General features: G+C 40.1%; 1 protein-coding gene across 2 annotated transcripts; it reads right to left on the minus strand.

Annotated features, from left to right (window-relative positions):
* Positions 1–368: 368 nt before the first annotated feature.
* RB195_002722 (uncharacterized protein) lies at positions 369–26,307 on the minus strand (the record flags this gene model as incomplete). Of its 2 annotated transcripts, XM_064200113.1 has the most annotated exons (9): positions 369–530; positions 1,034–1,154; positions 5,676–5,781; positions 6,550–6,634; positions 19,372–19,461; positions 19,631–19,686; positions 19,748–19,814; positions 23,197–23,267; positions 26,292–26,307. In XM_064200113.1, 9 exons carry the CDS (start codon positions 26,305–26,307, stop codon positions 369–371), a joined length of 774 nt encoding a protein of 257 aa, XP_064055993.1. The 2 variants fall into 2 exon arrangements, with proteins under 2 accessions (XP_064055993.1, XP_064055994.1); XM_064200112.1 differs by lacking the exons at positions 6,550–6,634; positions 26,292–26,307 and having other exon boundaries at positions 968–1,154; positions 19,383–19,461; positions 23,197–23,220.
* Between the last annotated feature and the right edge of the window lie 176 nt (positions 26,308–26,483).

The following is a 26,483-nucleotide window of genomic DNA, read 5'->3' on the forward strand; positions in this document are numbered from 1 at the left end:
AAAGAAATCTATGGAATCTTTCTCCTTTATTTATAGTGAAAAAGGAAGAAGAAAACTGAAAAAGAAAAGAAAAATTTTGATTAATTTATCAGTGAAGGCGAGCGAAGAGAACACCACGAGAAAGTCTGAAATCCGGCTTTAGTTGGACGTTCAGACTGGTTGTTTATAACAACAACAACTTTGACTGTATAGCAGATATTTACAGAACAGATGGGCAGAAAGAGGAGATAGAGTGCTTCACACCTGATAATCATAATCACCACTTAGGAAGAGCGAAGCGAACACCACAAAACAATAAGGAATTTTGGCGTTTGTCGAATTACAGACTGGTTTATAGTAAAAAAATATCACCATAAAAATTCCAGATGTCACCATCGTTTACTGTAGAGTCCAAAGTAGAAATCAGAACCTTGAGTGCCTTTCGCAGATTTGTTAATATTTTCGCGAAGTGAAGCGATTTTTGTTTGCCGTTCCCTCCTTATAAACAAGCCCATAATAATAGATACTACAAGTGAATAATAAGTGAATAGCTGAAAAAGTGTTACTTCTTTCTCTGGAACTCGACCCTATTGGATGGAATGATGACTGTTTACTTGAGAACTGTCTCACAACACACTGGGCAATGTTTATGGAACTAAAACATTTACTGTTGCTATTTTTGCTTTCTCTTCTACTATTATGGTAACCACTACTCTAGTGGTGAGTTTCCTGAATCCTCACGTTCACTGCAGAAAACTTAATGATGAGCTGATGTGGTCGGTCTTTTTTTATAAATATTTGAGCGAATTGTTATCAAAACATCTAAAGCATTGTTTTCTCCACAACTAAATTCTTCAGTTGTAAAAGAATTATTACACGTAGTTTATTGCAAAAGATGCGGAAGAAGCAATCTTTGCCGCGGTTTTCTCGCTTCACATACTTCGATAGGGTTAGAGTGAAGTAGGAACCAGGACATGCAGCAACTCACATATCCAACACTTTCTAGGGTGCGGTAGGGTATCGTTCCCATGCTACCGATATGCGTTCTCCTCACCATATTCACAGTAAGGTGGATAGTGAAAAACAGCAACTGCAAGGAGCCCAGGACTATGGTGATTCTTGTGCTTTCCAGGTTTTCTTGGATTTGGTAGCGTTTTGAGAGGTGTGTGTCGAGCCTGCAAAGAATAACTTTGTAAAGTATTTCCTTTTTTATGGAAAGCTGCTGCACAACGTTAGCTACTTAGTTTGTCGTTGTATTGATTCTTGCTTCTTCAGAACAAATGTTAAGATTGTCGTAAGGAAGAAAGTATAGGGTATACATACTATCATATAGTGATCTCTCCATCCTACCGTAGAATTGCTCGTCCCGACATTGGTGAGGTTCCGCGGACATTCCGAGAAAAAGAGGACCTCAAACTTGGAAAGTTGATCCGAGCTGTGGTAAAACCTGCTAGGGTGCCGCTGACGGTCACAGGCTAGCATCCCACATCGCACAGGGGAAACTTTGAGCTTGAGTGGGTAATAAAAATTGATTTGAACGAGAAGAAGGAGCAACATGTTCAGAGGTACTGTGGAGAGTGGTGGTAAGGAATGAGGCGAGTCGAAGAAGGTATGGACCGTTGACTGACGTTATGAATGGGTTTATTCTACTGTGTCGTATAGCAATGGATGTAAGTCAACTTTTAGAGGTAAACAACGATGCTGTTTACAGATGCATCTAGTCTGTGCCGATGGCTCCGGCGATGATCGATGAATAGATTTTCCCTCGCTTTCGCTGCAGACCTACCACTCAAAATGAGCGAAATGCGACGAAAACTGCGAGCGTTTCTGGCTGTGGATATTCTGGTTCTGGGCTGGTCAGTATTTTATAGGAAGTGCTTTCGGATAATCATCGACATTTTTATATCGCCCTAGTTTTGCTCCGGGGTAGGGGGGGGGGGGGTCGGTTAAAGGTCCGTGTAGCCACGAAACCCCCTAGTCCAAATCAAGCTTTTCATCGCTCCGCGGTCGATAAATTGGTACCAGACTTGTTTGCGAGGATAAAAACACTGGCTTGATCATCCGTTGTAGTCATTGTATGGGTCAGCAAACGTTCCAAAACCCCAAGGATTACGAATTGCAGTAAAACACGGCGCATCCCAAGTGGATTGATATGCCAGAGACGTTAATGACCCTTTAATTTTGTTATATAGATGAAGGAAATGTAGTAGCTAAAATTTTTCCTTCATATACCTATCACAATTTTGTGCATGTTACAGGAATTTTTCATACGTTCTAAAGTAATCTATGTATTTCTAAGATAATCTATTGGACAGCTCTCTTGTGATCTGAAATTAAAATCGGTGGTAAACACACTCGCGTATCAGTCTTTCCAGGATGCGCCAACGCGTTCGAATTCAATTCAGAGTCGTTGAGGATGGCGCATGTATCTCAGTGTATCTAGATGTTGATGCTCCGCGAGACTTCAAGACGACCGGATGAGTAGCTCCAAAAGCCTTTAAGAAGGTGCTGTCGAAGGCGATAGGTAACCAGATACCTTAGCTATCTCCGAGCACAAAATAACCACAGTGGAACACAAAATGACCATAGTTTGTGTTAAGACGAGGAATAATACATTCATTACGTAAGATGTATTGATTTTATTGATTTTTGGTGATCTGTACACAAAGTTGTTAATTGATTTTTTTTTTGGCTGGCAAGACTCTAAGCCTACTTTTCTGTCGCAACTAACGTAAAGACTACACCAAATGTTCATCTTAAGAATGATTATACAAGTTATTTGTAGGTTACTGTTAGAAGGACACTGACTGATCGACCACGAGGAGTTCGGTAGTCTCATTGAAATCAGAACAGCCATCCGTGATATGGCCTGAGTCAAAGCGTTATCGAGTGTCCTTGCGATTCATCATAGTATTTTTGGCGGTGATTAAAAAAGGCCTCCGGGAATTTTTGAAACAATTCGGATTTCGGATTCGTGCGCCACGGTTCAGCCATGGTTTCAAAATTAGGTTCAGCGTGCTTTTGTATCTTATGGGAGCCTAGAAGTATCGGTTCCAATGACTTATTCATTCTTTCTTTTTTTCATTCATTTATTCTTGCCATTTATGTCATTCTTGATCAGAGTGTTCGGAGGTCAAGCTGTTTCACCAACGTGTTTGTCGTCACAGCTTGTGCAGGAGATCAAGTAAATTACACTGAATATCACTTCCTGGTCTGCCTTTGGAACAAATAACACAGTTTTTTGTTGCGCAGATGGTGCTGGTATATACAAATGGTGTCGTAGAAGCTGTTCCGTATTAGTTTTAACGTATTCGGCTTCAGCTTCAAAGGTTTCTGATCACTTGATTCAGCGGCTGAGCAGCAATCGAATGGCATGAATAACATCATGATAGCGCTGAGCTGTAGAGATTCTGGTCCTGCTATATGAGGCTGGGGTACAAATCGGAGGATCCTCATCCCGGTTCAGCTCAATGCGTTCACCAGCATCATGTATTCAGCGCTAGCTGACTGCACCGATCACAACTTTTTAGCCATGTTACCGCTTAAAATCACCGCTCAAATCACTCTGCCTTCACTATTTTAAGTCAAAATTTCTTTGCTCCTTTTTTGCTACTCTTGGTTACCAGGCGGTTACCGAACTACTGCATTTGATATCATTCAATGTTCTGGCCAGACGTTTTGTTTCTGGCGTCAACCCATTAATCACAGCCCTGTTGTGGCTCTGAAGACAAGAAAACCAATAAATTCCTTTAAAGAAACTAAGCCCGTTATTGTGCTAGTAATAGGTGAGGTGAAAAGTTCTGGGCGTTTTCGCTAGATGTGTTCAGTGAGCTATATCTGACGATGTAAACATCTTATCGGGTCATAATATACGGCGATTTCAAGATAACATTACGAAAAAAATTTTTGGAAAAGATCGTGGTCCAATCGCGGTGAGCCGGCCCAAGCGATCCCCAAGCCACAGTTAGCGCCCAAGAAGGTTTTGCTGGGTGTTGGTGGGTTTGGAAGGGAATCATCTGGTATGAGTTCGGACCTCTACTGTCGACAACTGAGCAGGTTGAAGCAGACAACCGAACAAAAGCAGCCAAAATTGGCCAGTAGGAAAGGTGTTGTGTTCCATCAAGATAACGCCAGGACGCACACATCTTTACGGACGCGTCAGAAACTCCAAGAGCTTGAATGGGTTGTTATTCACCACCCGTCACCTTCCGTAAAGTCCACACCTGGCACTAAGCGGCTATCACCGTTTCAATGAAGCTGGGTTCAAGAGATGCTTGTGAAAATGAAGTGGTCAGGTTTTCCCGCAATGGAAGGAAGATGAGTGTTGTTGATGTTGTTAAGGATGTTTGAGGAAGATGAGTTCTTCAATTGCGGGATTAAGAAATTTCCGCGATAATAGACAAACGTTATCGAATGTAGCGACGCATATCTGATCTATATCGGGCACTAGTATGGGCGGGTGTAGTGTAGCGGTTAGAGGTACCGCTTCCTGCACGATCGTCGAATCGGTTCGAATTCGCACTTGTGCTCACCAAGCCTTTCATCCCTCTGGGCTCGATAAATTGATGTCAGACTTCTCTGAAAGCATAAAAAAACACTGATGTGACACATCGGTTAACCCCCGCAAGTCACTGTGTAGGCCAGTTACGTACGTGAACTTCAAACGACTCGGAATTGAAGTGAACATGGGGGCGCATCCCAAGCGGATTGATTAATGCCAAAAACGTTATCCTTTATCCTTTTATCGGTTAGTACCAACTAAGTTAATTTGATCGTCGAAATAAGGAGAAAAACCCTCATAACTTTTCACTTCACCTACTATTACTATGACAATTACGACTCATTCCTCTTCGATACTGCAATTTCTCAATAACGTAACTTGTTAATAAAACAGTACAACAACAGTATAAAACGTTGTTCTTTCAATGACCTAATCTTATAAGCTTCTCTTCCCGTTACAACCATTATAGACCAATTAAAAACTGGCTTTCTCTCTGATCTCTTTTCTACTGTGCCCGTGACGGTATCGCAGATGTCTGAGCGATGGAGCTCAATCCCAAATTGTGCTGAAAACAATCTAATAGCTGCTCACGTGTTCCCACCATCCGGGAACGATTGAAAACCGTGCTGCCTAGTGCTTAACCGTTTGCGTGATGTTGTGCCGTTGTCTAAAATGTTCTGAGCGAACCGTGGCTTCATTTTCGAAATCCTTTTATTTTTTCGTTCTCTGTACTCAAGTTTTTTCTATGAGCTTTTTTTTTTATCTTTTTAACCAACTTTTAAGGCATCATCCCACGAATCTGAGGTGATGCAGATTTCAGGTGGAGTATTCTTGTAAGGGATAGATATAGATTATGGAGAGGAGGGTGATATCATCCATTTCTTCCTAATTGCCGTAAAAAAAACGTCCCGGAAGATGCGGTGCCGCACAAGGCTGGCGAGCTCCAGTAGAACTCCCTGTAGAAAATAGTGCACCAGAACGCCTGAAGCCGTATCCTCCGGGCCGTTTTTACGGCAAGTAGGAAGAAATGGACCGAATCACCCTCCTCTCCATAATCTACTATCTCTTATAAGAATACTCAACCTGAAATCCGTACCACCTCAGATTCGTGGAGTGATGCCTTTAATGCGACTACATTTTCAAGTGGTAGCAATCTGACAGACTTGTACACAAAACAACAAAGATTATGACTCACTTTTTTGAGAAACACTTATTTTCTATGTAGAGAATAACTACCCATACGAACGTCACAAAATTCAAGGCGGTCAAAGTGTAGTTCATGATGTCGACTCGTATGCGATCTACAGAGAAATATTAATATGAACACAAATAGAAATATGTCAATTCTGTTTCCAGTATCTGATCATTACTAGCGAAATTCGTTCTAACTCACAATAATGTTATATTGAAACTTTTCAACAGCTTGGAATTTACTTAAAAAAATGGACAAAAAAGCGAAAGGACAGAGATGCAACTGTCGGTAAGACCTGTAGCTTAACTGATAGGATATCAAAACTAGGAGGTAGGATTAACTGATTACTATCGTCCTGTTTCTTACCTCCAAAAGAAGGACGATGTGATAGAACTCGGTTTTTTCCCTGAATATTCTTATTACAATCATTCTTCTGCGTTTGTTTGAGGCATATGTGGTTCTGTGTCTGAGTAATGCTTGTCAACACGCTAGAATTCCTCCAAGAGCAGATCGCAAGAGAGGACTGATTGGATATGATGTGTAATCATATTTGTTTACTATGATGCTTTCTTGCTACAAGCAGAGAGAAGAAGACGAAATCTAACCAGCAGGAAACAGAGTTGAACTTCACGGTAAGTAGACGTTATGTCCATAATGAGATTATGGTTTCGCTTTTTATGAATAAACTATGTTTTAATTAATTTAGCTTAGAGAAGGCTGAAACTTAAAATGTACTTCCCTGCTACGAGTAAATTGTTATTGAAAAATAACAATTTACTCGTAGCAAAGCACTCAGAAATGTGATGGGAATTGATAAGTGAAAATTAATTAGAGGTTGATTACTTATGCCTTAGTATCGAAGAGATTCAAAGTCTACCTTTGCCGTTGTTGAGACAAGAATAACTCGTTTCGTAGAATGTGTTGAAATTGACAATATAGGATGCAACAATGGCTATGAAAGCCTGAAACTCTCAATGTGAGAAACTGACGTCGGAGGAGAATAGACATACTTTTGTATCGTACTCTTGGAAATATTTTTGGACACAACCCGAAAGTGTCCCTGCAGATTCCGTTTTACTTACCGCAAATAAACAGTAGAGGATCCCAAACGTCGAACGAAAATTCTCGTAGTGAGAAGAACATACGGTGGCAATAGTCCGCTCAATACAGAGCCCAAGTAGCAACAAAACAATACAGATAGAATAAAAATGAACTGCGATCCTGATGAATAGACAAAACGAACCCGGTTGTAAAACGTAACAGTTCGAAGACATCGTGAACGTCTTTACCAGATGATGTACCTGTGATCAATTGTGAACATACAGGGATTTTCAAAAACATCAGAAGGAAATTTGCTGTTGCTACTTTGATAGTAAGAAGCAGGTGTCAGTGGAGATTATCGCAAAAAAGAGAATTTTTCTAGGAACTTCGCTGAGATAAGCTCTTTAAAAAAACTACGAAAATATGGTGTTAAAATCACGAAGTTCTGAAAAGCGCTGGAGGGAGAGCGGTAAATCTTCAAGTTTTCAACGTTTCTCAGAAATTTGTCCTGAGTCTCAAGCAGTGTTCCAAAATCGTATGACGAAGTCCTTGCACTTAAAAAAGAAATGGTAAAACTGAAAAAAAGTCTCTTAAAGTAGAGAAGTTCAACAAAACCTCCTTGTCACAACAGGACTTTTTTTTAGTTTCTTGATTTACGAACAAAACATGATCGGAGGATTCGTTTTAAGCGTACGGCTAATGATTCCAGTTAATATAAATCTGTTCGATTAAATTATGAAGGAGGCCCTTCGTTCTGATCAGAGGTAGCGTATCACGAAGATCTCGATGTTGGAATCTCTGCGTGAGTAAAAGGTGGAAGGCGGATGGTTTACAGTATTTGGGTGGGGGGGAGGGGTATGTATGACCCAAATACTCGTTTAACGACTCAACTTACTGCGTCGATGGAGTGCGTCCAACCCGCAACGAGAAGGATTCTACGTATGCTTATATAAGCTACGTCCACTGGATCGCGAACATTGGATGACGATGCAGCTGTCCGCAATCCATAACCTTTAGATTGCGTGGTTGGGAAAACGAAAATACACAGAACTACTACGCAAGAGTTCCTCTGGATTTAAGGAGCGAAGAATTGCGTGTGACTCTCTCATGCTCGGTAACTACACACATACTCTTAACTATTCGCGCAAACATCATAAGGTCGAAAATTTTGCATTACGTCAGCTCTGACAGGTTGCTAGGAAACGGTGTTAGCAAACATGTTCTCATAAGTAGTAGAGTTAAGCAATGAATGTACCTCAGGTCTCTCAGCAAGCGAAGTATACTAGCAAAATTTGCTTTAAAACTATAAAAACAGGAACATATTAACTACATAGTAACTGTGTACACCGGTTCCCAACCGCAAGGACCCACCGCACCACACCGTAGTTTTGGGAAAAAATTATTGTGCACGCTTGTAAGAAGAGCCGTAACCTCAATTCATCTCTGCCGTAACGATCATAACTCATTGCCTAATCGTACCTCTGGGGCCGAAGTCGCAAAAGAAAAATTGTGCAGAGCTTTCTTTCTTTCAGAAGTAGTCAAATTGTGCGTCGTAACTATATATATATATATATATATATATATATATATATATATATAAATATAAATAAATAAATATATATATATAGGGAAATAAACTGTAAGATTTTACCTCGAATATAATAAATACAGAGGCATGAAGAACAATACAGGCAAAAATCGCCAAAAAAATGGTCTGAAAAAATCGAATTTGTGAAAAAGAATTGTATGCAATATTTGTGAATGATATATAATGATAGACGTTTTCAAACTCTGGACCAATCGACTCGACGCTATGACTAAGATAGACAGTGTCTTGCCTAGGCTGCTCTTCGGAATCGTTCAGGTTTTATGAAGGGGTGTTCGCCTGTACAATGACTTGTGAGGGCTACCCGATGCATCAGGTCATCCTTTTATCTTCCAGACAAAGCACCAATTTATGGACTCCGGAGGGATGAAAGGGTTGGTTGGCACTTGAGCTGGTTTCGAACCATCGACCATGCATTTACAGCGGATCTCTTGCCGACGTCTAGATGCTGGTTTACAATTTTTTAAAATCTAGTAATATCTGTGCACATATTTTTCTGGGGCGTGTGCTGAAAACCGACGACCATGCTCAGCAAGGATGCGAAGGGCAATTCCACATCAAACTCCTTAATGAAATTCTTATGATCGTCCCCATAGGCAACGAAATCAAGCTATTATTATTATTAAGCGATTATTCATCTGTCTTCGTCGTACTATGATGTACGGGTAGGGATGTTGGGCTGCAACATTCATGGTGAAACTCGACTGGATGGAGCGAAAACAGTTTAGGCGACTGTCTTTACTCAGTAGTGTGCTTTAACGAAATCTTTACGCAGAAATGGGCTTAACGACCTGCGGATGAGACGAGCAAAGCATCAACATCTTCCAGGCCTTCTGAATTAGTCACGGAAAATCGTTTTCGCTTCTTTGGTCACGCCGTAAGGAGCTCGCTCGATCTCTTCCCGCAAGTTGGTTTGAAGAAGCTCTCAGAACCATGATGAAAAGGCCACTTTGATGTAAGAGAATGTTTTGACGAAGGTAATAAATGAAGATTTGAACACACTCAGCGTTGACAGGCAGTTTAGGCGGAACGTAGCATTTCGTAGACTATGGAATGTGCTCTGAAGAACCTATAGCCGATGATCGAACGAGATGCTCTCGGATTTGCTGGAGGATGACTTATCTCGGCAAGGATGCGAGTAATCGCCTTAATGTGTAAAATCCACCTGCGATTTCAGTTATATATGTATATCTTGATCTTGCTTTCTTACACCCAGTGGATCACTCAAATTAGGAAAAAATTATTGTTTTTTCCAGTGTTTAGAATGTAAATGCAGAAATGACGAAGAGAGGAATTCTCACCTTTATGTTTTTGTGGGTTCGGAGCGTGACAAGGCTATGACGGATAACATAAACACAAATAATTGCTGCAAAACTGACGCAAACATGGACACATTGGCTGGCGATGTAGAACGGATTTTCTACCAGCTGATATCCCTCAGCGCTGCACGTCTCATTTGACATCTATAATAATTACTGTGAAACACATTCCAAGCAAGAGGCGATGCTCGTTCTTTTATTCTAAGAGATCGAACAGAAGTACAACTGATAGGAGGGCATGTTACCGTTTTCCGTACTGCATCGTCCTTTTTTAAGCTTGAAGAGAGGCTAAATACATCCCTCTTCTTGAAACTACAACTACTACTTTTGAGAGAAAGTGACTATAATCAATGGTTAGAAGATTTTAATTCTTTCAATCAACACATTGAAGTAATCATCACGAATGTAAACTTTTCTAAAGCAGGTTATCGCACAAAAAGCAATCTACAACACCTCAGATCAAGATATTTTTCAATGCCACTCGCCCCACATTATCGTTCTTTTGCATTTTAAACGTAACAATAATTCCTTTCTTTAAAACCATCAAGAACCGAGTTGTGAAGGGTTTGCTCTAGAAGGCGTATGGAACAAGCGCATTTTTCGCTCGATTATCTCGGTCGACAGGAAACTTTTTCTGGGAACACCCTCTTTGAGCGAGGACGGAACTACCTCCAACTTTCGATAATCAGTTTTCTCCTTAATGATCACCTTCGATAATCAGTTTTCTCCATAATACCTATCTATGTCCTCATCGTGTGTATGCCAAGATTTTGCTGCGTATTTGACTACATGGAAGGCTTATATCACATTCTGGTCTTTTAATGCTTCAAGTTTTGCTCCGGAACAGATGTGGGAAATTCCATGAATCAATGTTTACAAGAGCCCCCTTCGCATGTTTTACGCTAATTACACGTTGTGCGGCATGCAAATGGCTACATAGTTGCGCAAGAAAAGTAATGACGAACGAAAATGTTGCTGCACCTACAAAACGGGTATGTGAAAATACTCAAGAAATCAAGCTCTTAAATAAGAAGCACTAAAACAAATAATAAAAAAGCCCGAAGAAGTAGAACATAAAAAGTGTGGAAACTAAAAGTGTCAGTACACTTTGCTTGGAATGAAGAGAGGTATCACACAAACGGGGATCGAAGTTATGCTGAAAGATTCCATACGAGTGGATAAAATTATGTGCCACCAAGAGGGAGGGAGGATACTTTACGTAATAATACGTAATAATATATAATATGCGAATCTTTAAAAGCTCTCATTTACGCCGTCAAAGTTTCTGGAAAGGATTTTTATTTCAAACAACAGAATAACAGTAGAATTGAATAGACGAGACTCAAGGTTGGCGAATTATTTGCTCCGCCCTCTTATCACGCAAGGCAGCCACAACGGGAACTTAGGAATGTACGAGGAAATGAGATTAATCTTAAAACTAGCTAAGGAAGCTGACGATTTTGCGGTTACTGTCAATCCATACTGAACGGATGATTTTCGTTATTTTAAAGAATTAGGGAAGAAGAGATTCTAGCATTTGTGCAATTTCCGTCATCTCCATTAGACTTTTCACTCTTTTTTTTCTTTCTAGATACAGACCAGAATCTCTGACTCTTCCGGTGGTTTTTCGCTAACCACGTCTTCCTGCGAAGGTGCTAGGGTGCAAGAGCTGCTTCAGCAAGGTGCTGAAGCGTTCAAAATCTCGGGCTTGCCAGGATTGCAAAGGTTACTTCAACAGCGACTCCAACAGTATATTCGAGAAGTGTTGAACATTTCTTCATATTTCCCTTATACCACCTTCGTGAAGCGTAAACTTTGGTCGAATACATAGTTTTTTATGCCTTTTCGAACTTCTTCGCTCTTGACCTCCATATGTGCCCTGCTGCTGTATTGCAAATTTCCTCTTCGGTCAAGAATTTTGTTCCTGTTGATCACTAGCGCCATAAGCGGCATTATACGTCGACCTCATTACTGCAGCTTCAAACGCAAAATACTTTCCCGACACGAGGTCTGGGATCTCTTTTTCATCGTAATTGGATATACTCTGATAAAAGAATCTATTTCGTAATTCCTCTTCCTGGTTCGTATTCGGATACGAATACACGTGCACATTAAATGAAATTTCGTTCGGCATGCTTTCCACGGCCACATCAATTTTTGGTTAAGGAGGGATTGTTCAGCTTATCTGAATGCAACTGAAAGAGAAAGAGGAACAGAGGAGCTGGACGTTAGTCAGAGCCGAATCGAAAGTATTAAACGACAGCAGATATTTAAGCGGGTGACTAGGAAGCGTTCCCTATCGAAATGTGGACAGGCTGCAGTTCGGCCGCTTTTGTGTTTCCTTTGCCTGGCTCTTAAAGCGTTTTCAAAATTGATCCCCGCTATACAACATGATGGCAACGATGATTCATTCTGAACTCTTAGTCGATTAAGGCTGTCACCTCATATATGTCGACCAGCGTTGTTCGACGTGAATTTCCGCGGAATACCATTTTCCTTGCACACATCTTATTGTTATTTCAGTCTCAATTCAACGTCGGAGTCAATTCCGACAATAGGCGTGATGGGCCTATAAGAAATCAATAAATTGAGTTCATAATAGGTTTCAAGGTAATGGAAGGTTTGCCCGTTTGAGTTCTTCCAACTATGTTCGACAGTTCAGCGTAACGAAACGAATAGTTTTTGCAGAAGCTTCTTTCAGGCATTTGGCCAACCAACCATTTGTTGTAAACTTTAGCATTGTACTAACTGACAGCACATTTCTGGTGAATGTGGGAGTCTTAAGCCATGTAATTTTAGTTCACAAGAGCAGCTTGTGTGTTCCCAAAGGGTACATGCAAATCCTTGCTTGCAATTAGCACAAGTAGGACCACAAATACCAGTCAGAATCCTGTGCCCATTCATGATAAATAAAGCAGGGCTATACCCAGAAATATTTGTCCCTGCTTATCAAATCTTTACTGAACACATCATCGAAACAAAAGTCCTGCACCGTCAATATTTTTCTGTGAGATCACTGAAGACCAAATTTAGTGCAAAAATATATATCTGAGAATAAATAAGCTCCATTATTGGTTCCATCCACTAAGGTTACGGGTTCGTGTTTTTTTGCATCCATAGTTTGGTTCACTTTACTTCACATCACTATATGTGGACATTGTTTGGGTCGTGATGACGAAATCCATCTTCCTAGCGTACTTTTAACTTTGAAAAGCTTTTATGAAAACACTTATTTTCTTAATTACCAACGGCTGCAAATTAGGGGACCAGGCTCTTTGATGGTTGTCCTCCGGACGATATATGACATTGGGTGCTTCAAAATGAAAAGAGTGAAAAGCTATAGCTAAATATTCGTAATGTGGGCGCTGTGATAAGCATTTTGGTGCCCATATGTGTATAAGAGAGTTCTAAGATTTTCGGAAATTAGCGGATGATAGCAGATTTCAAGTTGATTGAGAGAGTTGCTTTCCCAGCTAGAAAAAAAGTATAAAAAGTATAAGTTTTAGTTTAAAAATTTAGATAACTATTTGCCTTGGACAAACTTTTGATTTCTAGAGTTCTTTTCTGAAAATGTGTGACTTTGTCGGGATCAGGAACACAATTTTGCTGTTTTTCATTAATTACTCGAATTTTTCAGCAGTTGTCTGCAACCTACGGCTAGATATTTCAGTTTAGAACATTGTTTGGGTAACATTTTGACAGACTATCTCTCCTCTAAATCTCTGAATCAGCAAACTAGAAGAGCTGAAGATGAAGGCCAAAATGAGAAAAAATCTTACTGTTTTCATAAATGCGCGATTTCCTGGCTCTTACAGAACATTTCCATATTCGATAAGTTGTAGCGAAAGGGGAATTATCTATTGACCGATGTTGGATTAATTTGATTCCGCGAAGTTCGAATTTTCTCCTCCGAACCACGGCTATCCATAATGCAAGCATTTATTGCGGCCGCGGGAAGGTCCGCCAGGCATCTCAGCCGGCTGGGTGATCCTTACGCTGTTCTCTTGTAACATTGACACAATTATATTAGAAATCTAATAGAGAATAGTGGCACATCCAAATCCAAAGAATAGTTAATCACAAGAATTACAATGAGGTGCCCTCAAAAGCTTGAGGAAAACGGATTGCGAAAAAAAAAGAATTATTTGCTCACATTGGATTCATACCTTTTAAGAGAATATTCATATCTATAAGGAGAGGAGCTGCTCTCGTCAGTAAATGCGTGAATTACCTAGATACATTATGGGAAAAATCAACGATAGATGTCCCAGAGAAACGTCAAAATTGATTTAAAGAGGTTTTTGATGCTCCCGAAAGAGACAGTCAACGAGAAAAACTTGTGTATTGGCCGCATGGATGAGCCAACTGGGTGGTCAGCTGGATACGGCTCAAAAATCTCGTCAACATCTCCACCTCTCTCCCTCTCCCACCTCAACTCCCAGAGACATGCGGACATTTTGGATGGCGAGTGCAAGGAAAAGAAACAACTGGAAGAGACACTTGGGCATGTACGTTTAGTGAAGGCGGGCTATATAGTTGTCTGAGTAAATTTTACTTGTTTCTAGCAATTTTTTTTTCCAGAGAAACATAAGTATGATGAGTTTATTCTCTATGGAAAACAGTTTTAAAATTATGAATCCACATTGTTATTCGGAAACTATAATTGTATGCATGCTTCGCAGTAATGTAGTCAAAGAGGCATTATGCATGAAAGAATTGCAGGCGTCGAAATAATGGAACAACGAAAAAATTGTTTAATTTCACGGTTACGGGATTGCAGAATTAGCGTTTGCTGCACTATCCATTTGCTTTTCGAGGAGAAATTTTTCTTGAGGATTCACTTGCATTCATCGGAGTAATTGTCATTACCTGTGTACGGGTTGTCTACTACATACACTCCTCCATTTCGGCTTCTTCTGAGCACCTTCTGTCGTTTCATACCAGCCATCATTTGCGTGGGAATTCTCAATTAAGTGTTATTTGGGACTTTTTTACAATCTTCACAGCTTAGCGATCAGTTGAAGAAGCGTATGCATGTAGTAAGTCTGGACGTTCGGCTAATGCCAGACTTGGCACCTTTTCTGCCAGCGCTCTCCTCGCTCGCCTTCAGTGATCAAGAAGAATTTAAAAGAGCAATTTCTTCAAAGTTCTGCAACAGAACTAAATCGCTTTTTTCTCAACAGCTCTATCGCTCTCATCATAAGATGAAAAATTTCGTAATTTTTTTCTGCTTATTGTCAGCGCCTCACTTGCAGAGTATTCAAATTTGATCTTACACCTATATTTCTTCTATACCGCTGTGACATGAAAACATTATTAGAGGTATAGGTTTTCCTCCACTTCTCTCCCCATACTCAACCTAGGATGATGGGATGACTTGATGTGGATGTCATCATCATAATGATGAGAGTCCTACGAAAGATGATTTTAAATCGTAGAACTTGGACACGCTGCATATGCAGGCAGCTGCAATGCTACAATTTGCGAACATTTTTCGAATTTGTTGGACGGAGCTGTTCTCGTGGTTCTTCCTAGCAACCGGCATAGAATGGTGAGCCGAGTAAAATGACGACGCCAGATCTCGTAGAGTAGTGGCTACCACTAAAGTGGATGTCTGCATGAGCGTATTTCAATTTCTGAAGAGGTGGACACACGGATGCACATACACACATTCGTATATATGTGTATATATCTAGTACATATGTAGTATGTACATGCATACATGGATATATACATACATACATACGTGGATACGCGTGACATTATGACCCCTCTATTACATAACATGGCAAGATATATACTTTATGACGAAACTCTGTTAGTAGGTAGTTTGATGTCTGCATTTTGAAACCAAGTCAACAAACGAACTACAAACTTCCGAGCATTAGGTATTTATAACTCGAACAAAAATGAGTGGCGAATTAAACGACCCATGGCCGAGTGTTTCAGCAAGTGAAACGTGGGTTGTTGTTCCGATCATGAACGGAACGAGCGTAACCGAAGAGGAAAGTATTTAATGCTATAATTATGCGCTAAAGCTCAGATGACTGGAATGCTGGTAATTTAATTGAAGCGGCTCTTTAGTCCCAACACTTATAGCTCATTAATCCCAGTTCATATTTGGAGTAACGAGATAATTGTTAGCTAACATCACATTAAAAGAAATAAAAAAAATACGGCATGATGATGTTTTTATCGGTGCTAATGATGGGATTCAAGTTATGGACTAAATCAGTTAGTTAGACTACTTAAGTTAGTTATGGACTCAATGGTGATGAATTGTTTAAAAAGGTATCTCGAAGATGTTTTGGAAGGAGCTAGTTCTTCAAATTTCTGGGCTATTTTCTGTAATTTGGATTATGGTGAAACCAGCACATATTATTAATGTGACGTGAGTATATGTTAATGTTAGGTTTCCAAACAGTCAACACATACAAAGCCAAACATATTCAGCATTTCCAAGCCATTTTCTTTGGGAGGGTAACAATAACACAAGGATCTCACAATTAAGGAAGCAGGAAAAGCATACATGAAGCTGTTGGGTAAAAACATATTGGAAAAAAATGTTCGAGGTATAAATCGACGCACTTACCAAAATCTGAAAAGGAAAAAACTCAGTAATGGATTCGTTAAATCCATTTATCGTAATGTGATTTTTAAATACAGGAAGTTTGGATATTAGCTGCACTCACCATATCATTTCCTCCCGTTAGAAATATTCTCTCTGCATAGAAGAAAGAGTTTCTGTGCAGTGAATACTTCGTCAATTAACTGTAGAGCCATTATATAAATGCTTGCCAAGGGAATAATTGAATGTTGAAAACTTCACTTTCTCTCATAAAATTTTATATGGTCTACTGAAGAAAATCAAAAAATTCCTAAAAGATAAATAAATTGCAATAACAACATTTGCACAACAATATTGAGTAACGCATTAAACAAACATCTATGTTAAAGATTTGCCAACTGTAACCTCTATAGCAGCTCCGAAGAGATCAGAGGAATGAAGTTCTCTTCTTTAAATCAAGATTGATCGCTTCACTTTTTCGTTTTTCAGATCAGCAGTCATGCTCACTCGCAGCGTAGATTCGAAAACTGCGAAACTTATTAGATTGAGTTCTGAATAATATTCCTAAACGACTTTTTTCGTGAACGAATTGACGAATACTGCGCAACAGTGGAAGATATGCAATTTGTCTAATTGTTATGAATACTGAACGAGTAATTTTTATACGTCGTCATTGATTCATTCGCGCTTGCGAGGAGCTGAAATTTCGTCCATTTAAGTATGCTTTTCAAGCTGTAACTGCTTATCATATTTTGGAGAATTTCTTAAAGGCATCACCCCATGAATCTGAGGTGGCGCAGATTTGAGGTGGAGTATTCGTATACGGGATGGGAGACTACGGAGAGGAGGGTGATTCCGTCCATTTCTTCCTAGTTGCCATAAAAAACGGCCCTGAAGGCTGGCGCGCTCCAGTCGAACTCCCTGTAGAAAATAGTGCGCCAAAACGCCTGAAGCCGTATCTTCCGAGCCGTTTTTTACGGCAATTAGGAAGAAATGGACGGAATCACCCCCCTCTCCGTAGTCTCCCATCCCGTATACGAATACTCCACCTGAAATCTGCATCACCTCACATTCGTGGGGTGATGCCTTTAAACGTGTGAGCGGTTGTGGAGCTGTCGATAAGAGATTCCACTGTGAGTGCACGGTCGATCTAGCTGCGCTATTAGCGGAAGAACAGCAGTGCTGCAGTTGTCTTAAGCACTGGTGCATGCATTTGTTGTGAACGAATCCGCACGAAACTTTCACTGAATGTTAGCAATATAAAGTAAAGTACGTAAAGTAAAGCATGCAAACTTTTGAGTACATAACTTCTGCGCATGCATGTGCTTCTTCTGAGCCTAAATTGCATCCCGCGCAACGGTGGCCCGCTTGTTCAGCTGTCCGAGATCTTGTTTGGTGTTTACCAGTATAGGCATGTGAACGAAAAGAAGTTCTGACCCTCCTGACCGTTTCCAAAACAAACACCTCGGTCGACGTCGTAGGGCCGCCAGCGACTAGATTACTGCGAATTTTCATAATTCTCTCCTATGGGGTCAACAGAAATTGAACTTCTGGAATTGTTAAAACTACTGAATACGATTGTGTGTTTAACTTATGTTGATATTTTTTCTAGGATTTTCTGACTTCGGAAGTAGTGATTTCTTTTATAGCAAAATAAAACAAGTAAATAATAAAAATGAAACAACAAATAGTAAATGGTAGAAAACAAGTTGTACCCCTATAACAGCAAAAACGAGTTCTTTATTTGAAAGAAAAGCTGGGCGATGGAGAAGCTTCAAATTGCAGGAAAAAGCCTCAGAATTGCAAAGTTTACGAAGAACCCATTTTGATGTTATGAAGCATTAACCGCCGCAGTGTTTTCTATCCTCCTCATTATCTATCCTCATTTATGTAGCTACAGTTGCACTACTGTTTTTTCCTGATATCAGTACAAATTTTCTTCACTTCGATTTTGTCCTTTTGTCTCATTAGGCAGATTTTATCGAGACCCAGAGAGGGACTGTGTGCAGGAGTAGAAAAGCGATGATTCTATTTGAGTACACTAGTCGTTCAAAGCTTTAAAGTGCGCAGTGCGTTTTTTTACGAATATGAAGTCCTTGACTGCTTCAATGATTTCATTTATTTTTCAAGTTCAACTTTTCTGAATTAATATACAACAATCCTCTCTTGGGCTTTATACTATTTGCAAAGAAGGATTACCTAAATAGAAATGTCAGTGATTGTACATTTTTCAAAATTTCCTTATTCAACTTTTCTTTTTATTCACTTCAATAAAGAGTTGCGCTAGGATGGGCTTCTATAATACAAAAGAGAATCAGTGTGCATGCTTTACGTTGGAAATCTGACAAAAAGTTAATGACAACATAACACGAAATTGACGATGTTATACTACACAAAACGAAAGTTAAAGAGTAAAGTTGCAAATGAACTCCTACAGAAAGGGATCTAACGATGAGAAAATAACTTCTTGGAATTATCATGGCGTTTGATGCATATTAGCATTATTTACTGCAAATAAATGCTTGCGACACAACGTCCAAGAAAATGTCACAATGGAAAAACTGGATACGAAATGAGACTTTGCTTCTACTACTCAATATACTCTGGTCTGAAGTGTTCTTGTGGATACATTTTTTTGGGAAGAAGTAAACAGTAAAGAAGTAAACACTTATCAGTCTGAAGATTTTTCAAGATCAGCGTAGACGACTTCCATTAAGAGGGTAAAGGTCCTATTCTGAATGTTGTTAATTGTGAATTTATCAACCGTTTCCATGTACAACGCTTTTTAATTCTTTTTATTGAATAATTCATCTTGCGACTGCATTCGCGTCTGAGTGACGTAGGATTTATAGATAACAATCAGAGAACAACAATTGCGTTCACATTCTTGAAGGGATTCGGCTCATTTTCTACATGCATACAGACTACTGCTTGTTTTTCATTCTAATTAATAGTTTATTATTGCAACAATTAAAGAAAAATGCGATGGATATTGTAGATGTGGCAGCATGATGACTTATAGTGTTTATATTTGTTTATTTATTTATACAGATGAAAAGAAGAACCACATTTTTATATGAAATGAACATCTTACAAAAAGGTGAATTCATCATGCATGCACAAGTATTTGTCATTGGATTTCCGCCATATTTGTGTGAAATGCACCTTTTTATCACCTAATTTTTCGCTTTTGACTTCGAGTCCTGTAATGATGATAATGAAGTCCCCGGCCATCTCGTACTTGTCTCCTACGAGCTAAACAAAAAAAAAAACTTTTGAACTGAACTGTTATTAAAATTCCTTAGTTAAACCGTTATTATTCAAATAGGTGAAGACGACTGGATGTTTGATCTTGGCTAGCTTGACATTTTTCAAAGAAAAAAGAGGAATTTCTATTTCTATAAAAATGTTAATAAATAAATACCTTGTATGTTGTTTTCCCCTGAAGTTCGTCCCATTTTATCAAATCTTGTTTGATTGCTGAAATGATCAAAAAAGTACTGTTGATAAACCTTAAAAAATGAAAAAAAAACTGTTTTACCTTTTCCACAGGTTCCGCCCTTTCCAATCTCAACAAAGGCAGCGTCCGGGTCATAGAACGCGAACAACTGCAAGGACCTTTACTCATTTTTTTTTCTTTTGAGGAGAAGCAATGAAGATCGAGAATTGCGCTGGTGGCTTGCGCTCTTTTGAAAGAAGAAACTCTACTTTTACACCTGCGACCTGGGTCATGATAAAAAGTGCTCTCAAAGAATTTTTAGTATGCTATAAATTCTAAGAACATCCAAAAACTGAACTGTAACAACTGTAATATGTTACAGTGCATTACGAAACTTTAACCACCATCCACTTGTAGCTTTGGAAACACCTCCATTACTGTAACAAAAAGGTGCCTTCCAAAAATAGATACCGAAGAAGAACTGAAGAAAACGAATTTCCGAACCAAAACTTGAGAAAGGTTAAGGACTACAACACTCACGAAAATATCTTTTTTAACTTGCAATTTGTTGTAAAGCCTTATCGCTATCCTACCAATTCACTTGAAGGTTCCTTTACCTCGGTTTGCTAGCTCTTTTTTTAAATTTGTACAAAAAAGGGTCCATTTCGGTGCTAGTAATTTCCTCCGTCTTGAGGAAGTTTGCTGCGAGGTAAAGAGCTGCGAGGTAAAGAGCTGCGAGGTAGAGCTAGATTTAGCTCTGGGGTTCTTAAAGAAATTGCAGCGCCACTGAGGAAAAACGGACGCAGGAGACCTTCACAACGACTTTGTAAGTGATCGTCCGAAGACTTTGTTTCCTTTCATGAAATGTTTTGTTATGTGGTAAAGTAAGTGCCCATTTACCTACGGATACCGCTGAGGACAGCAATAAGGACGCCTTTTTCGATGAACTCGCTGCGTTGACGTCTAAAATACCAAGCGAACAGGTGGTCATTGTCGGACGCAAATGCGAAGATGGGACTCGAACAACTCGATGTGCTAGCAAAGTGGTATTATCCAGCGGAGCGCAGGTCGGACAACGGAAACCGTCTGGTCGACATATGCGAACAGACGACCCTCATAATCGTTTCCGCATTTAAGAGGAATCATCAACGCCATCAGCTCACGTGGCAGGGTTCTACCCTTTTAACGCCTGAAGAGCAGCGCAAGCGTTTCAATGAGAAACATCCCTAAGTCGGATATCCTAAAATCCAGATCTGTTTGGGACGTTGCTTTCGACTCTGACCACTGTCCAGTTCTTCTCAGCTTCAAGATACGGTTCCACAAGAGAAACTGAGGAGCCGCTCCTCAACCGAAAATCGACATGGCAGAAAGATGCAGAACGCACAACGAAATTCCGCCAATGCGTGTCTATTCATGTTGGAGTACGGACCAGAAAGAAGGTTAGCGATGCGGATTCCTTCACAAAGTGCGTCCAGAAGACTGCAACGGAAACGCTCCCGGTTCTATTGCTGCGGAAGAAGTTTACCCTTGCATCTGCGGAAACAAAATCCGTACAATTCTGCATGTGTCGCCCGCAGCACTGGTGACCTCAACCAGGAAAAGCGTCTTGAAGGAATGTTGGGCCGTCAACTGCAGCAAGACCGCGATAACGAGTGGACATTAAGAGCGGAGGAGTTTGAAAAGGCGTGCGAAGACAAGAACCTGTGGAAAGCCTATGCATTACTAAAACAATATAGCGGCAGAACGAAAAGATGTTTTCCTATCCTTAACACTGCCAGTGGAGTAGCTGTCGGTGAAGCAACCCTTTCAATTTGGAGAGATCACTTCAAGACCTTGCTGTTGTCAGTTCCTGAATTACTACTAACTAATCAACTCAATATGGATAGACAAAAGAATACCTGACTCGTAGAGGCACGCCCTCAAAATTCCTCCCCCCCCCCACAAGAAGTAAGCACGGACCCCAGGAATTACCGAGAAACCTCTTTGTCGTTTATGTACAAGGTATTGGAGTGGATTATCCTGGACCGACTCCATAAACATCGCTAAGAAACAAACCGCGACTAGCAAGCTGGCTTTCGTCCTGAGCGATCTACGATCGACCATGTGTTCATCGTCAGGAGAGTGATCGAAATCTGTCAGCGGTATTCGACGCCAATACAGTTAGCGTTTCTAAACTTTGAAGCCGTTTTCGACTCTCCTCATCAAGGCCGTCTTCTCTACGTGCTCCGCACCGATGGAGTAGCAAGAAAGTTCCTTCGCTTGCTTGATGACATAAATCAACGAGCAACTACTGGATTTCGAACACCAGCCAGATATAAAACACCGTTTGAGGCAGGATCCTTTCTGTTCAATTTCGCCATCGACGACATTATGCGAAGAACAGTAAGTCAGTGTACTGCCGATATCATTCTAGCACCATCAGGACGCCCCTTGAACAGTCTTGAGTATGCTGATGATGTTGTTATATTCGCAGAATGTACGAAACTTCAACATGTTGTCAACCTAGTATCAAAGCTGACAGGTGGACGGACAACCGATAGAACTCATCGATGAGTTCTGTTACCTGGGCTGTACCCTGAAGAATAGCGGCAGCTACGAGAAAGATATTCAGCAAAGATGCATTAAGGCCACTTCTGCATTCAACTCCTTAACGAAATGTCTCGGGTCAACAGCGATGGAGAGGCTTGATTGCATGGGATAAAAGCCGCTTAGACGGCCACTTGGCTACTTTTGGCCTAGGGATTGCCACAATGGAGATCTTTACGCAGAAATTGATGTGGTATACCAAAAGGCCGAAAACGGAAGTACTGGACTGAGGTGGTAAATGAAGACCTGAGGACACTCGGTGTGGATAGGCAGTTCAGACGAGACGTAAGGTTTCGCAGAATATGGAATAACGACAAATGGATTGATTCTGTGCAAGCTCTTGCAGAAGATCGAGAAGGTTGTTCAGAGCTTTTTAATTGATTTTCTTGAGCTGTAGGCAAGACTGGTATTGATCGTCTTCATCAAACAACAGCTAACGTTTCGGGATTATCGCCTTCGTCAGAGTGGGTCCTTCGTTGTTCAAAGCTATGTTCAACCTCGGCAAGATGCGGGTAATCGCGTCAGGTGACATCAGCCCGCCGATCAAGAAGACAAGATGTAGTACAGATCTGAGAAATAACTGGCACTGATCAAACTATTCGGTCGTGCGTTGATGCGTCGCCGCTCTTTACCTTCAAGTTCTTTGAGGTTAATAAACGTGGTCTAGTGTACACAATGAATTGCAGAGGCTAACCAATTTATACTAAAGGTTTCGAGCCATCGACCGAGCTGCGAGAGTGTGAGCTCTCACCATTGTGGTACAAATGTCCACGACCTGTTTTATTTGACGAAGTTTAGTAACTTTTCTGGTCCACAACTACAGAAGAAGTAAAGCTACAGTTTGGTTCTTTAGGTTTATTCAATTTTCTTTCGTTACGAATAGCTGGAACTGAGCAATCCCCACTGATCTTTATTCTATTCTCTGATGACCTCTCATGTAAATAAAGATATACATAACTACTCACTTTATCAATATCCCTTTCTTCCATAGTTTTGAAAAAATCATCGACGATTGGCCGAAGGATGGACCTCGCTTCTATGAAAAAAATCAAGAAAGTTCATGTAGTAATTAAAAAATTTTGTCAGTAATCAGCTGCGAATGGCGTTAGTTGCAGTGGATTTCACAAAAATTCTTAAAGATTACTAGTGAAAAGATTCTTGATCGACTGTCTAAGATCTAATGAGAGTGCTCTCATGGGCAACATCAGCTGATCTCAACTTGAAACTCAGCAGAAAGCAGGAGGAGAGATTCAGAAAAAATATGTAACCGCTTTATGAGTTGTAAAACACAACGCACCGATTTCATACAATTATACCATACACAAACCAGAAACCAATTTTTTTTTATATTTGGTGATTCTTCTTCTATAATTATAAGTTTACTCTTTGTAACGTACAGCAGACTTCTTGTGGCCCTCCTTTCGCTCTCCTTCACTGATCAGTAAAATTGAAAATAGTGGCACTTTCTGAAATATTTCCCTACACCATTGAATTTTTCTTTTCCTTGTGACGCTCTTTTGTTCATTTCTTTCAAAAGAAATTCAAGCTTTGATGAAAGACTAAATAGTTTTGATAGTTCCTAATAGGGTCGTACTTCACTTGCAGAATATTCAAACTTACTTTAGCACCTATATTCCGTCGGTACCAGTACAAAAGTTTTCGAAATACTAGATTTTCTCGTCCTTCGCTGCAACAGTTAGCATAGCATGACGCGCGATCATGTAATGATGTGATCGTCATCATCTGACAAAGTTAGAGTTCCAAGTCGGGTAAAGCAAACCGTTTAGCTACTATTTAAACACCTGTTTGCATGCCTGCTTCTAGTTTCTGAAGAAAATATGTTACCAGCCTATGGCAGGGAAGAAGGTATGCAATCCGCTCAGATTTATTGCCCTGCACTGCTATACCAATAATTGCGCTGATCCCAGCTCCTGCGGTTTCGTGCCAGCTGTGCGATTCCATACTCTTTCTGATGTCAGCGCAACAGTGCAACACCGTCGTGACAATTTGACACCGTCGGATTCTTCTGTTCGCTCTCTTTTATTTCGTTACACACATACATTTACACATTTGACAGACTAAGTCCGTTATTTTGTAGCATGATATTCCTTCTTTCTATGCCGCTATAACATTTCAGCTTCCCCCACCGTCGTCCTCAACAGTTAACATAGAATGCTGTGATAGTGCTAAGTAACGTAAAAGTCATGTTCATATTCGTAACGGTAAGATCTCACGTAAATAGGTAGCCCTGAAGGAGCCGTTTTACCAATCTTAGTACCTTCGATCGTAGACGCACAATTTGAGGTTGTAGAACTCGTCCTACCAATGCCTTCTAGCGCTGATTCACCACTTCTTCATCGTGAAACTCGGCTCACAGCCTTCTGACACAAGTCCGCTTATTTGACGTCGTGGTACCCGTCTTACCCCGACCTCACCTTTTCGGGCAAGGTCTGTGCAGGATCTTAAGCGTCACAAGAAGAGAAGTGGAAACGAAAGTTAGACTACGAATTTTCCCCTCACGACAATATGAAAAGATCAAAGCTCTGGAGACTTTGCAATTTCTAACAAAAAAGGAATACAAACAGAGACGGATCGAAGCTACAAACATAATTCACATAAGAGAAATCACCAACCATAGAAAAGAACTCTTTGTACGAATACTGAAAAAGCAGAAACAAACTCAATTCTTTTTTGTCGCGTTTAAGTAAACCACATTGAACACAATTCTACTTCATAACATAATCTTTCCCCAACGAAATTTAGGGAAGTAACTGTTATTTTTAACTATGTTTTATCAGTAAAACTTGGGGAAAAGTCGTCATAAGAGATAGTAGAGATGAATAATAATTTCTTAGGTTTTTTTTTGAGTTCTGCATAAAGGTACTGCGCCTTTGGAAAACTTCGGAGGAAATATTTCGAAAGAGAGCGCAATAAGTTTGTGTTTTGTTAATGCACTGAACAGAAACTTTCAGCCCACCTGGGTGATCAAAGCACTTCTACTACTTTGTAAAGTTGGAGATGAGCATACTCATATAGGCTTATATGATATTCTTAACATGTTAGTAGAAGTAGCCTGTCCTATCAGGTGTTTCACATGGTCAAAATCCTGAATCTCTTGATAGTGGTAAGTGGTAAAACGTTTTTAAAAAATACACACATACACACATACACACATACACACATACACACATACACACACATCACATACATACACCCATACACACATACACACATACACACATACACACATACACACACATACACACATACACACATACACAAACAAACAAACAAACAAACAAAGATATATACACGGATTAAACGAGTTACTTTATTTCTATCGACTCCCATTACCTTGATTTTTCCGTCGACTTCGGGCGATTAACACTATTTAGCTCCTTCTTTCACGAAGAAAGTAACTCTCAAGTATGTGGGGGTTTTTTTTTGAAAAGAAAGGATTACTAATATTCAGGTGTTGTGGATCAAAATCGAATCTGACGTGGTGTGGATTTTCAAAAGAAAGCTTCCATAAAGGGTCCTAGATTGCGAAAAACCAGGTCACTGTAAAAAAAGGCACGGAAGCCGCAGTTTTTTACAACCGCTTGCATTGCGACGCGCCACTCTTGCACACGCGCCGCATCAACGAGCTTAGAGGATCAATGAGGTCTCCTCAGTAACCTATTCAACTTAAACTAATGAGTAAGCCAGTCGAGGTGAACGAAACGTGTACATAGAGGCTCGTTTTAACGTACCTCCTAGTAACCAAAGTGGTTCCCATGCCGTTTCTTACGACGATCACTGAGAGATGAGCGGAACCACCTTGTTTTCCGCAATCTGCGACCCCGTATAGGAGGTTTTTATGAGAAATCCATAATACATCAGATTCATGGTATGCTCCCTTTAAATTCCAACACCTGAACATGTGCTTTATTTGTATGGAAAAGACAAATAATCTAATATAATCTAATATATAAAAATAAAAGTAATGGATGGAATCGTTCTTGTTTATCAGAACTTCGGTACTGAAGAACGAATTTTTGAATCAATAGCGATGACATACCTGCACTAGAGCTCATGGTTGCACAGAGAAGATTGCGGTTCTTTTCCGTTCCTCTGCCCTTTTATACCGGCTAAAAACGTCCAGGTGATCAATGAGTAGAAGCAAAAGCAGAGGTGTCAGGGAAATGATCTGATACAACGTTCATCAGCACTTTCTGCTGATTCATTCTGCACGATAAAATTGACGACAAAT

This window comes from Necator americanus, chromosome IV (assembly GCF_031761385.1).
Source record: "Necator americanus strain Aroian chromosome IV, whole genome shotgun sequence".
Lineage (NCBI taxonomy): Eukaryota > Metazoa > Nematoda > Chromadorea > Rhabditida > Ancylostomatidae > Necator > Necator americanus.